The sequence below is a fragment of the Haemorhous mexicanus genome, chromosome 34, assembly GCF_027477595.1.
Source record: "Haemorhous mexicanus isolate bHaeMex1 chromosome 34, bHaeMex1.pri, whole genome shotgun sequence".
Lineage (NCBI taxonomy): Eukaryota > Metazoa > Chordata > Aves > Passeriformes > Fringillidae > Haemorhous > Haemorhous mexicanus.
The window spans coordinates 1,350,845-1,363,044 of NC_082374.1; the positions used below are offsets into that span (position 1 = coordinate 1,350,845).

General features: G+C 43.1%; 1 protein-coding gene across 1 annotated transcript in view; it reads right to left on the reverse strand.

Moving 5' to 3' along the window:
• Window positions 1-12,200, reverse strand: part of BRD4 (bromodomain containing 4) — a 117,961-nt gene that overhangs the window by 86,365 nt on the left and 19,396 nt on the right. Inside the window, exons 2-3 of the mRNA XM_059872049.1 lie at window positions 10,851-10,928; window positions 7,864-7,958 (exon numbers count right to left, since the gene is read on the reverse strand). Coding sequence (XP_059728032.1) covers window positions 7,864-7,877 — 14 coding nt within the window. The 5' untranslated portion in view covers window positions 7,878-7,958; window positions 10,851-10,928. The remainder of the gene's footprint in view (window positions 1-7,863; window positions 7,959-10,850; window positions 10,929-12,200) is intronic.

A 12,200-nucleotide genomic window follows, 5' to 3' on the forward strand; every position in this document is an offset into this window, starting at 1 on the left:
GAAATTTGGGGAAAAAGGGGCAGAAAATTGGGGGGAAAAGGGGCAGAAAATTGGGGAAAAAAGGGGCAGAAATTTGGGGAAAAGGGGGAAGAAAGAAAAGTTTGGGGGAAAAGGTGCAGAAATTGGGGAAAAAGGGGCAGAAATCTGGGGGAAACGGGCAGAAATTGGGGAAAAAGGGGCAGAAATTCAGGGGAAAAGGGGAAGAAGTTTGGAGGAAAAGGGGCAGAAAATTCAGGGAAAAGGGGCAGAAATTTGGGGGGAAAAGGGGCAGAAATTCAGGAAAAAGGGCAGAAATTCAGGGAAAGGGGCAGAAAATCGGGAAAAAAGGGGCAGAAATTCAGGAAAAAAGGCAGAAAATTCAGGGAAAGGGTCAGAAAATCGGGAAAAAGGCAGAAATTCAGGAAAAAAGGGGCAGAAATTCAGGAAAAAGGGGCAGAAATTCAGGAAAAAAGTGGCAGAAATTCAGGAAAAAAGGGGCAGAAATTCAGGAAAAAAGGGCAGAAATGGGGGAAAAAGGGGAGAAATTTGGGGAAAGGGGCAGAAATTCAGGAAAAAAGGGCAGAAATTTGGGGGAAAAAAGCGCAGAAAACTGGGGGGAAAAGGACAGAAAAAGGGGCAGAAATTCAGGAAAAAAGGCAGAAATTTGGGAAAAGGGGCAGAAAATTGGGGGGAAAAGGACAGAAAAAGGGGCAGAAATTCAGGAAAAAAGGCAGAAATTTGGGAGAAAAAGGGCAGAAAATTGGGGGGAAAAGGACAGAAAAAGGGGCAGAAATTCAGGAAAAAGGCAGAAATTTGGGGAAAAGGGGCAGAAAATTGGGAAAAAAGGGCAGAAATTCAGGGAAAGGGGCAGAAAATCGGGAAAAAAGGGGCAGAAAATTGGGAAAAAAGGCAGAAAATTGGGGAAAAAGGCAGAAAATTGGGGAAAAAGGGCAGAAAATTGGGAAAAAAGGCAGAAAATCGGGAAAAAGGGGCAGAAATTCAGGAAAAAAGGCAGAAATTTGGGGAAAAAGGGCAGAAAATTGGGGGGAAAAGGGCAGAAAAAGGGGCAGAAATTCAGGGAAAAGGGCAGAAATTTGGGGAAAAGGGTCAGAAAATTGGGAAAAAAGGCAGAAAATTGGGGAAAAAGGGACAGAAATTCAGGGAAAAGGGGCAGAAAATTGGGAAAAGGGGCAGAAAATTGAGGAAAAAAGGGGCAGAAATTTAGGGGAAAAAGGGAAGAAGTTTGGGGAAAAAAGGGCAGAAAATTGGGGGGGAAAGGGCAGAAAATTGGGGGGAAAAGGGCAGAAAAAGGGGCAGAAATTTGGGAGAAAAAAGGGCAGAAAATTGGGGGGAAAAGGGCAGAAAAAGGGGCAGAAAATTGGGGAAAAGGGGCAGAAATTTGGAAAAAAGGGGCAGAAATTCAGGAAAAAGGGGCAGAAATTCAGGAAAAAAGGCAGAAAATTGGGGAAAAAAGGGGCAGAAATTCAGGAAAGGGGCAGAAATTTGGGGAAAAGGGTCAGAAAATCGGGAAAAAGGTTCAGAAATTCAGGGAAAAGGGGCAGAAATTCAGGAAAAAAGGCAGAAATTTGGGGAAAAGGGGCAGAAATTCAGGAAAAAAGGGCAGAAATTCAGGAAAAAAAGGCAGAAGTTCAGGAAAAAAGGCAGAAAATTGGGAAAAGGGGCAGAAAATTCAGGAAAAAGGGCAGAAAATTGGGGAAAAAAGGGGCAGAAATTTGGGGAAAAGGGGGAGAAGTTTGGGGGAAAAAGGGGGCAGAAAGTGGGGAAAAAGGGGCAGAAATTCAGGAAAAAAGGGCAGAAATGGGGGAAAAAGGGGGAGAAATTTGGGGAAAGGGGCAGAAATTCAGGAAAAATGGGCAGAAATTTGGGGAAAAAGGGCAGAAATTCAGGGAAAGGGTCAGAAATTCAGGAAAAAAGGCAGAAATTTGGGGAAAAAGGGCAGAAATTGGGGGGAAAAGGGCAGAAAAAGGGGCAGAAAATTGGGGGGAAAAGGGCAGAAAAAGGGGCAGAAAATTGGGGAAAAGGGGCAGAAATTTGGAAAAAAGGGGCAGAAATTCAGGGAAAGGGGCAGAACTTCAGGAAAAAAGGCAGAAATTTGGGGAAAAGGGGCAGAAAATCGGGAAAAAAGGGGGAGAAATTTGGGGAAAAGGGGCAGAAATTCAGGAAAAAGGGGGAGAAATTCAGGAAAAAGGAGCAGAAAATTTGAGGGGGAAAGGACAGAAAAAGGGGCAGAAATTTGGGAGAAAAAAGGGTCAGAAATTGGGAGAAAAGGGTCAGAAATTGGGGAAAAAAGGGCAGAAAATCAGGAAAAAAGGGGCAGAAATTCAGGAAAAAAGGGCAGAAATGGGGGAAAAAGGGGGAGAAATTTGGGGGAAAGGGGCAGAAATTGGGGAAAAAGGGACAGAAATTCAGGGAAATGGGCAGAAATTTGGGGAAAAGGGTCAGAAAATCGGGAAAAAAGGGGCAGAAATTCAGGAAAAAAGGGCAGAAAATTGGGAAAAAGGGTCAGAAACTCAGGAAAAAGGGACAAGAAATTCAGGAAAAAAGGCAGAAAATTGGGGGAAAGGGGCAGAAATGGGGGAAAAAGGCAGAAATTCGGGGAAAAGGGGGCAGAAATTCAGGAAAAAAGGCAGAAATTCAGGAAAAAAGGGCAGAAATTCAGGAAAAAGGGCAGAAAATCGGGAAAAAGGGGCAGAAATTCAGGGAAATGGGCAGAAATTTGGGGAAAAGGGGCAGAAAATTGGGAAAAAAGGGCAGAAATTCAGGGAAAGGGGCAGAAAATCGGGAAAAAAGGGGCAGAAAATTGGGAAAAAAGGCAGAAAATTGGGGAAAAAGGCAGAAAATTGGGGAAAAAGGGCAGAAAATTGGGAAAAAAGGCGAAAATCGGGAAAAAGGGGCAGAAATTCAGGAAAAAAGGCAGAAATTTGGGGAAAAAGGGCAGAAAATTGGGGGGAAAAGGGCAGAAAAAGGGGCAGAAATTCAGGGAAAAGGGCAGAAATTTGGGGAAAAGGGTCAGAAAATTGGGAAAAAAGGCAGAAAATTGGGGAAAAAGGGACAGAAATTCAGGGAAAAGGGGCAGAAAATTGGGGAAAAGGGGCAGAAAATTGAGGAAAAAAGGGGCAGAAATTTAGGGGAAAAAGGGAAGAAGTTTGGGGAAAAAAGGGCAGAAAATTGGGGGGAAAGGGCAGAAAATTGGGGGGAAAAGGGCAGAAAAAGGGGCAGAAATTTGGGAGAAAAAAGGGCAGAAAATTGGGGGGAAAAGGGCAGAAAAAGGGGCAGAAAATTGGGGAAAAGGGGCAGAAATTTGGAAAAAAGGGGCAGAAATTCAGGAAAAAGGGGCAGAAATTCAGGAAAAAAGGCAGAAAATTGGGGAAAAAAGGGGCAGAAATTCAGGGAAAGGGGCAGAAATTTGGGGAAAAGGGTCAGAAAATCGGGAAAAAGGTTCAGAAATTCAGGGAAAAGGGGCAGAAATTCAGGAAAAAAGGCAGAAATTTGGGGAAAAGGGGCAGAAATTCAGGAAAAAAGGGCAGAAATTCAGGAAAAAAGGCAGAAATTCAGGAAAAAAGGCAGAAAATTGGGGAAAAGGGGCAGAAAATTCAGGAAAAAGGGCAGAAAATTGGGGAAAAAAGGGGCAGAAATTTGGGGAAAAGGGGGAGAAGTTTGGGGGAAAAAGGGGGCAGAAAGTGGGGAAAAAGGGGCAGAAATTCAGGAAAAAAGGGCAGAAATGGGGGAAAAAGGGGGAGAAATTTGGGGAAAGGGGCAGAAATTCAGGAAAAATGGGCAGAAATTTGGGGAAAAAGGGCAGAAATTCAGGGAAAGGGTCAGAAATTCAGGAAAAAAGGCAGAAATTTGGGGAAAAAGGGCAGAAAATTGGGGGGAAAAGGGCAGAAAAAGGGGCAGAAAATTGGGGGGAAAAGGGCAGAAAAAGGGGCAGAAAATTGGGGAAAAGGGGCAGAAATTTGGAAAAAAGGGGCAGAAATTCAGGGAAAGGGGCAGAACTTCAGGAAAAAAGGCAGAAATTTGGGGAAAAGGGGCAGAAAATCGGGAAAAAAGGGGGAGAAATTTGGGGAAAAGGGGCAGAAATTCAGGAAAAAGGGGGAGAAATTCAGGAAAAAGGAGCAGAAAATTTGAGGGGGAAAGGACAGAAAAAGGGGCAGAAATTTGGGAGAAAAAAGGGTCAGAAATTGGGAGAAAAGGGTCAGAAATTGGGGAAAAAAGGGCAGAAAATCAGGAAAAAAGGGGCAGAAATTCAGGAAAAAAGGGCAGAAATGGGGGAAAAAGGGGGAGAAATTTGGGGGAAAGGGGCAGAAATTGGGGAAAAAGGGACAGAAATTCAGGGAAATGGGCAGAAATTTGGGGAAAAGGGTCAGAAAATCGGGAAAAAAGGGGCAGAAATTCAGGAAAAAAGGGCAGAAAATTGGGAAAAAGGGTCAGAAACTCAGGAAAAAGGGACAGAAATTCAGGAAAAAAGGCAGAAAATTGGGGGAAAGGGGCAGAAATGGGGGAAAAAGGCAGAAATTCGGGGAAAAGGGGCAGAAATTCAGGAAAAAAGGCAGAAATTCAGGAAAAAAGGGCAGAAATTCAGGAAAAAGGGCAGAAAATCGGGAAAAAGGGGCAGAAATTCAGGGAAATGGGCAGAAATTTGGGGAAAAGGGGCAGAAAATTGGGGAAAAAGGGTCAGAAATTCAGGAAAGGGGCAGAAAATCGGGGAAAAGGGGCAGAAAATTGGGAAAAAAGGCAGAAAATTGGGGAAAAAGGGCAGAAAATTGGGAAAAAAGGCAGAAAATCGGGAAAAAGGGGCAGAAATTTGGGGAAAAAGGGCAGAAAATTGGGGGGAAAAGGGCAGAAAAAGGGGCAGAAATTTGGGGGAAAAGGGGCAGAAATTCAGGAAAAAGGGTCAGAAAATTGGGAAAAAAGGGACAGAAATTCAGGGAAAAGGTCAGAAAATTGGGGAAAAGGGGCAGAAAATTGAGGAAAAAAGGGGCAGAAATTTAGGGGAAAAAGGGAAGAAGTTTGGGGAAAAAAGGGCAGAAAATTGGGGGGAAAAGGGCAGAAAAAGGGGCAGAAATTTGGGAGAAAAAAGGGCAGAAAATTGGGGGGAAAAGGGCAGAAAAAGGGGCAGAAAATTGGGGAAAAAGGGCAGAAATTTGGAAAAAAGGGGCAGAAATTCAGGAAAAAGGGGCAGAAATTCAGGAAAAAAGGGGCAGAAATTTGGGAAAAAGGGTCAGGAAATCGGGAAAAAGGGGCAGAAATTCAGGAAAAAGGGGCAGAAATGGGGGAAAAAGGGGGAGAAATTCGGGAAAAGGGGCAGAAATTCAGGAAAAAAGGGCAGAAATTTGGGAGAAAAAAGGGCAGAAAATTGGGGGGAAAAGGGCAGAAAAAGGGGCAGAAATTTGGGGAAAAAGGGCAGAAATTCAGGAAAAAGGGGCAGAAATTCAGGAAAAAGGGGCAGAAAATTGGGAAAAAAGGGCAGAAATTCAGGGAAAAGGGCAGAAAATCGGGAAAAAAGGGGCAGAAAATTGGGAAAAAAGGCAGAAAATTGGGGAAAAAGGGGCAGAAAATTGGGAAAAAAGGCAGAAAATTGGGGAAAAAGGGCAGAAAATTGGGAAAAAAGGCAGAAAATCGGGAAAAAGGGGCAGAAATTCAGGAAAAAAGGCAGAAATTTGGGGAAAAAGGGCAGAAAATTGGGGGGAAAAGGGCAGAAAAAGGGGCAGAAATTCTGGGAAAAGGGCAGAAATTTGGGGAAAAGGGTCAGAAAATTGGGAAAAAAGGCAGAAAATTGGGGAAAAAGGGACAGAAATTCAGGGAAAAGGGGCAGAAAATTGGGGAAAAGGGGCAGAAAATTGAGGAAAAAAGGGGCAGAAATTCAGGAAAACGGGACAGAAGTTCAGGGAAAGGGGCAGAAAATTGTGGGGGAAGGGGCAGAAAATTGGGAAAAAAGGGTCAGAAATTCAGGGAAAAGGGACAAAAATCTGGGGAAAAGGGGGCAGAAATTCAGGAAAAAGGGGCAGAAAATTGGGGAAAAGGGTCAGAAAATTGAGGAAAAAGGGGAAGAAATTAGGGGGGGAAGGGTAGAAAACTCGGGGAAAGGTGCAGAAATTTGGGGAAAAGGGGCAGAAAGTTGGGGAAAATGGGGCAGAAATCTCGGAAAAGGGGCAGAAAAAGGGGCAGAAATTCAGGAAAAAGGGGCAGAAATTGGGAAAAAAGGCAGAAAATCGGGAAAAAAGGGGCAGAAAATTCAGGAAAAAGGTCAGAAAATTGGGGAAAAGGGGCAGAAAATTGGGGAAAAGGGGCAGAAAATTGGGGAAAAGGGGCAGAAAATTCAGGAAAACGGGGCAGAAAATTGGGAAAAAGGGGCAGAAATTCAGGAAAAAAGGCAGAAATTTGGGGAAAAAGGGCAGAAAATTGGGGGGAAAAGGGCAGAAGAAGGGGCAGAAAATCGGGAAAAAAGGGGCAGAAAATCAGGAAAAAAGGGGCAGAAATTCAGGAAAAAAGGGGCAGAAAATCGGGAAAAAAGGCAGAAAATCAGGAAAAAAGGGGCAGAAATTCAGGAAAAAAGGGCAGAAATTTGGGGAAAAGGGCAGAAAATTGGGGGGAAAAGGGCAGAAAAAGGGGCAGAAAATTGGGGAAAAGGGGCAGAAAATTGGGAAAAAGGGTCAGAAATTCAGGAAAAAAGGGGCAGAAATTTGGAGAAAAGGGGCAGAAAATCGGGAAAAAAGGGGGAGAAATTTGGGGAAAAGGGGCAGAAATTCAGGAAAAAGGGGGAGAAATTCAGGAAAAAGGAGCAGAAAATTTGAGGGGGAAAGGACAGAAAAAGGGGCAGAAATTTGGGAGAAAAAGGGTCAGAAATTGGGAGAAAAGGGTCAGAAATTGGGTAAAAAAGGGCAGAAAATCAGGAAAAAAGGGGCAGAAATTCAGGAAAAAAGGGCAGAAATGGGGGAAAAAGGGGGAGAAAATTGGGGGAAAAGGGGCAGAAATTCAGGGGAAAAAGGGAAGAAGTTTGGGGGAAAAGGGGCAGAAAAATTCAGGAAAAAGGGGCAGAAATTCAGGAAAAAAGGCAGAAAATTGGGGAAAAAAGGGGCAGAAATTCAGGGAAAGGGGCAGAAATTTGGGGAAAGGGGCAGAAATTTGGGGAAAAGGGTCAGAAAATCGGGAAAAAGGTTCAGAAATTCAGGAGAAAGGGGCAGAAAATTGGGGAAAAGGGGCAGAAAATTGGGAAAAAAGGGCAGAAATTCAGGGAAAGGGGCAGAAATTCAGGAAAAAAGGGGCAGAAATTCAGGAAAAAAGGGCAGAAATGGGGGAAAAAGGGGGAGAAATTTGGGGAAAGGGGCAGAAATTCAGGGAAAAAGAGCAGAAAATTGGGAGAAAAAAGGGCAGAAAACTGGGGGGAAAAGGACAGAAAAAGGGGCAGAAATTCAGGAAAAAAGGCAGAAATTTGGGGAAAAGGGGGCAGAAAATTGGGGGGAAAGGGCAGAAAAAGGGGCAGAAAATTGGGGGGAAAAGGGCAGAAAATTGGGGGGAAAAGGGCAGAAAATTGGGGGGAAAAGGGCAGAAAATTGGGAAAAAAGGCAGAAAATCAGGAAAAAAGGGCAGAAATGGGGGAAAAAGGGGGAGAAATTTGGGGAAAGGGGCAGAAAATTGGGAAAAAAGGCAGAAAATCGGGAAAAAGGGGCAGAAATTCAGGAAAAGGGGACAGAAATTCAGGGAAAGGGGCAGAAATTCAGGGAAAGGGGCAGAAAATTGGGGAAAAGGGGCAGAAAATTGGGAAAAAAGGCAGAAATTCAGGAAAAGGGGCAGAAATTTGGGGAAAAGGACAGAAAATTGGGGGGAAGGGCAGCAGCAGAGGGCGCGGGCTCGGGGCGGTACCTGGTGGGATACATGGCCCTGGAGTCGGATCCCGCGCGCGCTCACTGCTCGCTCGGCCGGCCCATGGATCCGCCCGGGCGCCTCCGCTCCCGACTCTGGGGGGATGGAAAACCTCGGGAATGTCGGGAATTCCCAGCCCAAATCCCAGACAGCCACCCCGCCCGTACTGGCAGCCATGAAAATCGGGGGGGAATGGGATTGGGGGACCCTAATTTGGGGTTTTTCCCATTTTTTTCCCATTTTTCTGGTCCTCAAATCGCCCAAAAATGGGGAGAATCCAATGGAAAAATGAGATTTTGGTACCAAATTTTGGATTTTTTCCCATTTTATCAGCCCCAAGACCAAAAAATGGGGAGAACCCAAAAGAAAAATGAGATTTTGGTACCAAAATTTGCATTTTTTCCCATTTTTTCAGCCCCAAACCCAAAAAAATGGGGAGAATCCAGTGGAAAAATGAGAGTTTGGTACCAAAATTTGGATTTTTCCCATTTTTTCCTCATTTTTCCAGTGCCCACCTCAAAAAATACGGGAGAACCCAGCAGGAAAACAAGATTTTGGTACCAAAATCTGGATTTTTTCCCTTTTTTTCCCATTTTTTCAGCCCCAACCCCAAAAAAATACGGGAAAACCCAGCAGAAAAATGAGATTTTGGTACCAAAATTTGGATTTTTCCCCATTTTTTTCCCATTTTTTCAGCACCAAACCCCCAAAAATTGGGCTGAATCCAGTTGAAAAATGAGAGTTTGGTACCAAAATTTGGATTTTTTTCCCATTTTTTCAGGCCCAAACCCAAAAAAATGGGGAGAATCCAGTGGAAAAATGAGATTTTGGTACCAAAATTTGCATTATTTTCCCTTTTTCCAGCCCCAACCCCACAAAAATGGGGAGAACCCAGCAAAAAAATGAGATTTTGGTACCAAAATTTGGATTTTTTCCCATTTTTTTCCTATTTTTCCAGCCCCAAACCCCAAAAAATGGGGAGAACCCAGCAAAAAAATGAGATTTTGGTACCAAAATTTGGATTTTTCCCATTTTTCCAGCCCCAAACCCAAAAAAAAAGAGGAGAACCCTGCAGAAAAATGAGATTTTGGCTCAAAATTTGGATTTTTTTCCCACTTTCCAGCCCCAAACCCAAAAAATTGGGCAGAATCCAAATCAGAAATGAGATTTTGGTACCAAATTTTGGATTTTTCCCATTTTTTCAGTCCCCAAGACCAGAAAAATGGGGAGAACCCTGCAGAAAAATGAGATTTTGGCACCAAAATTTGGATTTTTCCCATTTTCCAGCCCCAAATTCACATTCCCGAGGGGATTTCTGCTCCAGATCCCGGCTCTGAGGGGGAAATTTCCCCAAAATTCTGGGAATCCACCCTGGGGTTACTGGGAGCCACAAAAATGGGGAGAATCCCGTGGAAAAATGAGATTTTGGTACCAAAATTTGGATTTTTCCCCATTTTCCCCCCAATTTTCTGGTCCCCAAATCGCCCAAAAATTGGGCGGAATCCAATTGAGAAATGAGAGTTTGGTACCAAAATTTGGAGTTTTTCCCTTTTTTTTTCTATTTTTCCAGCCCTAAACCCAAAAAAATTAGGAGAACCGAACAGAAAAATGAGATTTTGGTACCAAAATTTGGATTATTTTCCATTTTTCCAGCTCCAAACCCAAAAAAATGGGGAGAATCCAGTGGAAAAATGAGATTTTGGCTCAAAAATTTGGATTTTTTCCCATTTTTTCCCCATTTTTTCAACCCCAACCCCAAAAAAATGGGAAGAACCCAGCAGGAAAATGAGATTTTGGCACCAAAATTTAGATTTTCCCCATTATTTTCCCTTTTTCCAGCCCCAAACCCCAAAAGAAGGGGAGAATCCAGCAGAAAAATGAGATTTTGGTACCAAAATTTGGATTTTTTCCCATTTTTTCAGCCACAAACCCAAAAAAATGGGGAGAATCCAGTGGAAAAATGAGATTTTGGTACCAAAATTTGGATTTTTTCCCATTTTTTTCCCATTTTTCCAGCCCCAAACCCAAAAAAATGGGGAGAATCCAGTGGAAAAATGAGATTTTGTACCAAAATTTGCATTATTTTCCCTTTTTCCAGCCCCAACCCCAAAAAAATGGGGAGAACCCTGCAGAAAAATGAGATTTTGGCACCAAAATTTGCATTTTTTTCCCTTTTTTTTCCATTTTTTCAGCCCCAACCCCAAAAAATGGGGAGAACCCTGCAGAAAAATGAGATTCTGGCACCAAAATTTGGATTTTTCCCATTTTCCAGCCCCAAATTCACATTCCCGAGGGGATTTCTGCTCCAGATCCCGGCTCTGAGGGGGAAATCTCCCCAAAATTCTGGGAATCCACCCCGGGGTTACTGGGAGCCACAAAAATGGGGAGAATCCCGTGGAAAAATGAGATTTTGGTACCAAAATTTGGATTTTTTCCCCATATTTTTCCCATTTTTCCAGCCCCAAACCCCCAAAAATTGGGCTGAAACCAATTGAGAAATGAGAGTTTGGTACCAAAATTTGGATTTTTTTCCCATTTTTTCAGCCCCAAACCCAAAAAAATGGAGAGAACCCAACGGAAAAATGAGATTTTGGTACCAAAATTTGCATTATTTTCCCTTTTTCCAGCCCCAACCCCAAAAAAAAGGGGAGAATCCAGCAGAAAAATGAGATTTTGGTACCAAAATTTGGATTTTTTTCCATTTTTTCAGCCACAAACCCAAAAAATTGGGCAGAATCCAAATCAGAAATGAGATTTTGGTACCAAAATTTGGATTTTTTCCCATTTTTCCAGTCCCCACCCCCAAAACTAGGGAGAACCCTGCAGAAAAATGAGATTTTGGTACCAGAATTTGCATTTTTTTCCCTTTTTCCAGCCCCAAATCCCAAAAAAATACGGGAAAACCCAGTGGAAAATGAGATTTTGGCACCAAAATTTGGATTTTTCCGGTTTTTTTCTGGTTTTTCCCCCGGGGAAGGGGCGCTCACCTGAGTCCCAGGTGCCTCCCCCCAGCTGTGGCTGCCTCAGCCCCGGAGCTCCATCCTCCAGCTCACCTGGGAAACGCTCTGGGGGGAAAGAGAATCCACCAAATTCCCAATTTCAGACTCAAAATTCCCAATTTCAGACCCAAAGTCCCAAATTCCAGCAAAAAATTCCAAATTCCAGCACAAAATTCCAAATTCCAGCACAAACTCCTAAATTCCAGCCCCAAAATTCCAAATTCCAGCACAAAATTTCAAATTCCAGCACAAAATTCCCAAAATTTTCCCCCAAAATTCCAAATTCCGGCCTCAAAATTCCAAAATTTGCCCCCAAAATTCCAAATTCCAGCAAAAAATCCCAAATTCCAGCACAAAATTCAATATTCCAGCCCCAAAATTCCAAATTCCAGCACCAAGTTCCCAAATTCCAGCACAAAATTCCAAATTCCGGCCCCAAAATTCCCAATTTCAGCCCCCAAAATTCTAAATTCCAGCCTCAAAATTCCAAATTCCGGCCCCAAAATTCCAAATTCCAGCACAAAATTCCAAATTCCAGCACAAAATTCCAAAATTCCGGCCCCAAAATTCCAAATTCCGACCCCAAAATTCCCAAATTCCAGCACAAAATTCCCAATTTCACCCCCAAAATTCCCAATTCCAGACCCAAAATTCCAAATTCGCCCCCAAAATTCCCAATTCCAGCACAAAATTCCCAAATTCCAGCACAAAATTACAAATTCCGGCCCCAAAATTCCCAATTTCAGACCCAAAATTCCCAAAATCAGCCCCAAAATTCCCAATTTCAGATCCAAAGTCCCAAATTCCAGCACAAATTCCCAAATTCCAGCCCCAAAATTCCCAAATTCCAGCACAAAATTCCCCAAATTCCAGCACAAAATTCCAAATTCCAGCACAAAATTCCAAATTCCAGCACAAAATTCCCAATTCCAGCACAAAATTCCCAAATTTTCCCCCAAAATTGCAAATTCCAGCACAAAATCCCAAATTCCAGCACAAAATTCCCCAAATTTCAGCACAAAATTCCCAATTCCAGTCCCAAAATTCCAAATTCCAGCCCAAAATTCCCAAATCCACCCCCAAAATTCCAAATTCCAGCCCCAAAATTCCCAATTCTGACCCCAAAATTCCAAATTCCTGCCCCAAAATTCCAAATTTCAGCACAAAATTCCCAAATTCGCCCCCAAAATTCCAAATTCCAGCACAAAATCCCAAATTCCAGCACAAAATTCCCCAAATTCCAGCACAAAATTCCAAATTCCAGCCCCAAAATTCCAAATTCCAGCACAAAATCCCAAATTCCAGCACAAAATTCCCAATTTCAGACCCAAATTCCAA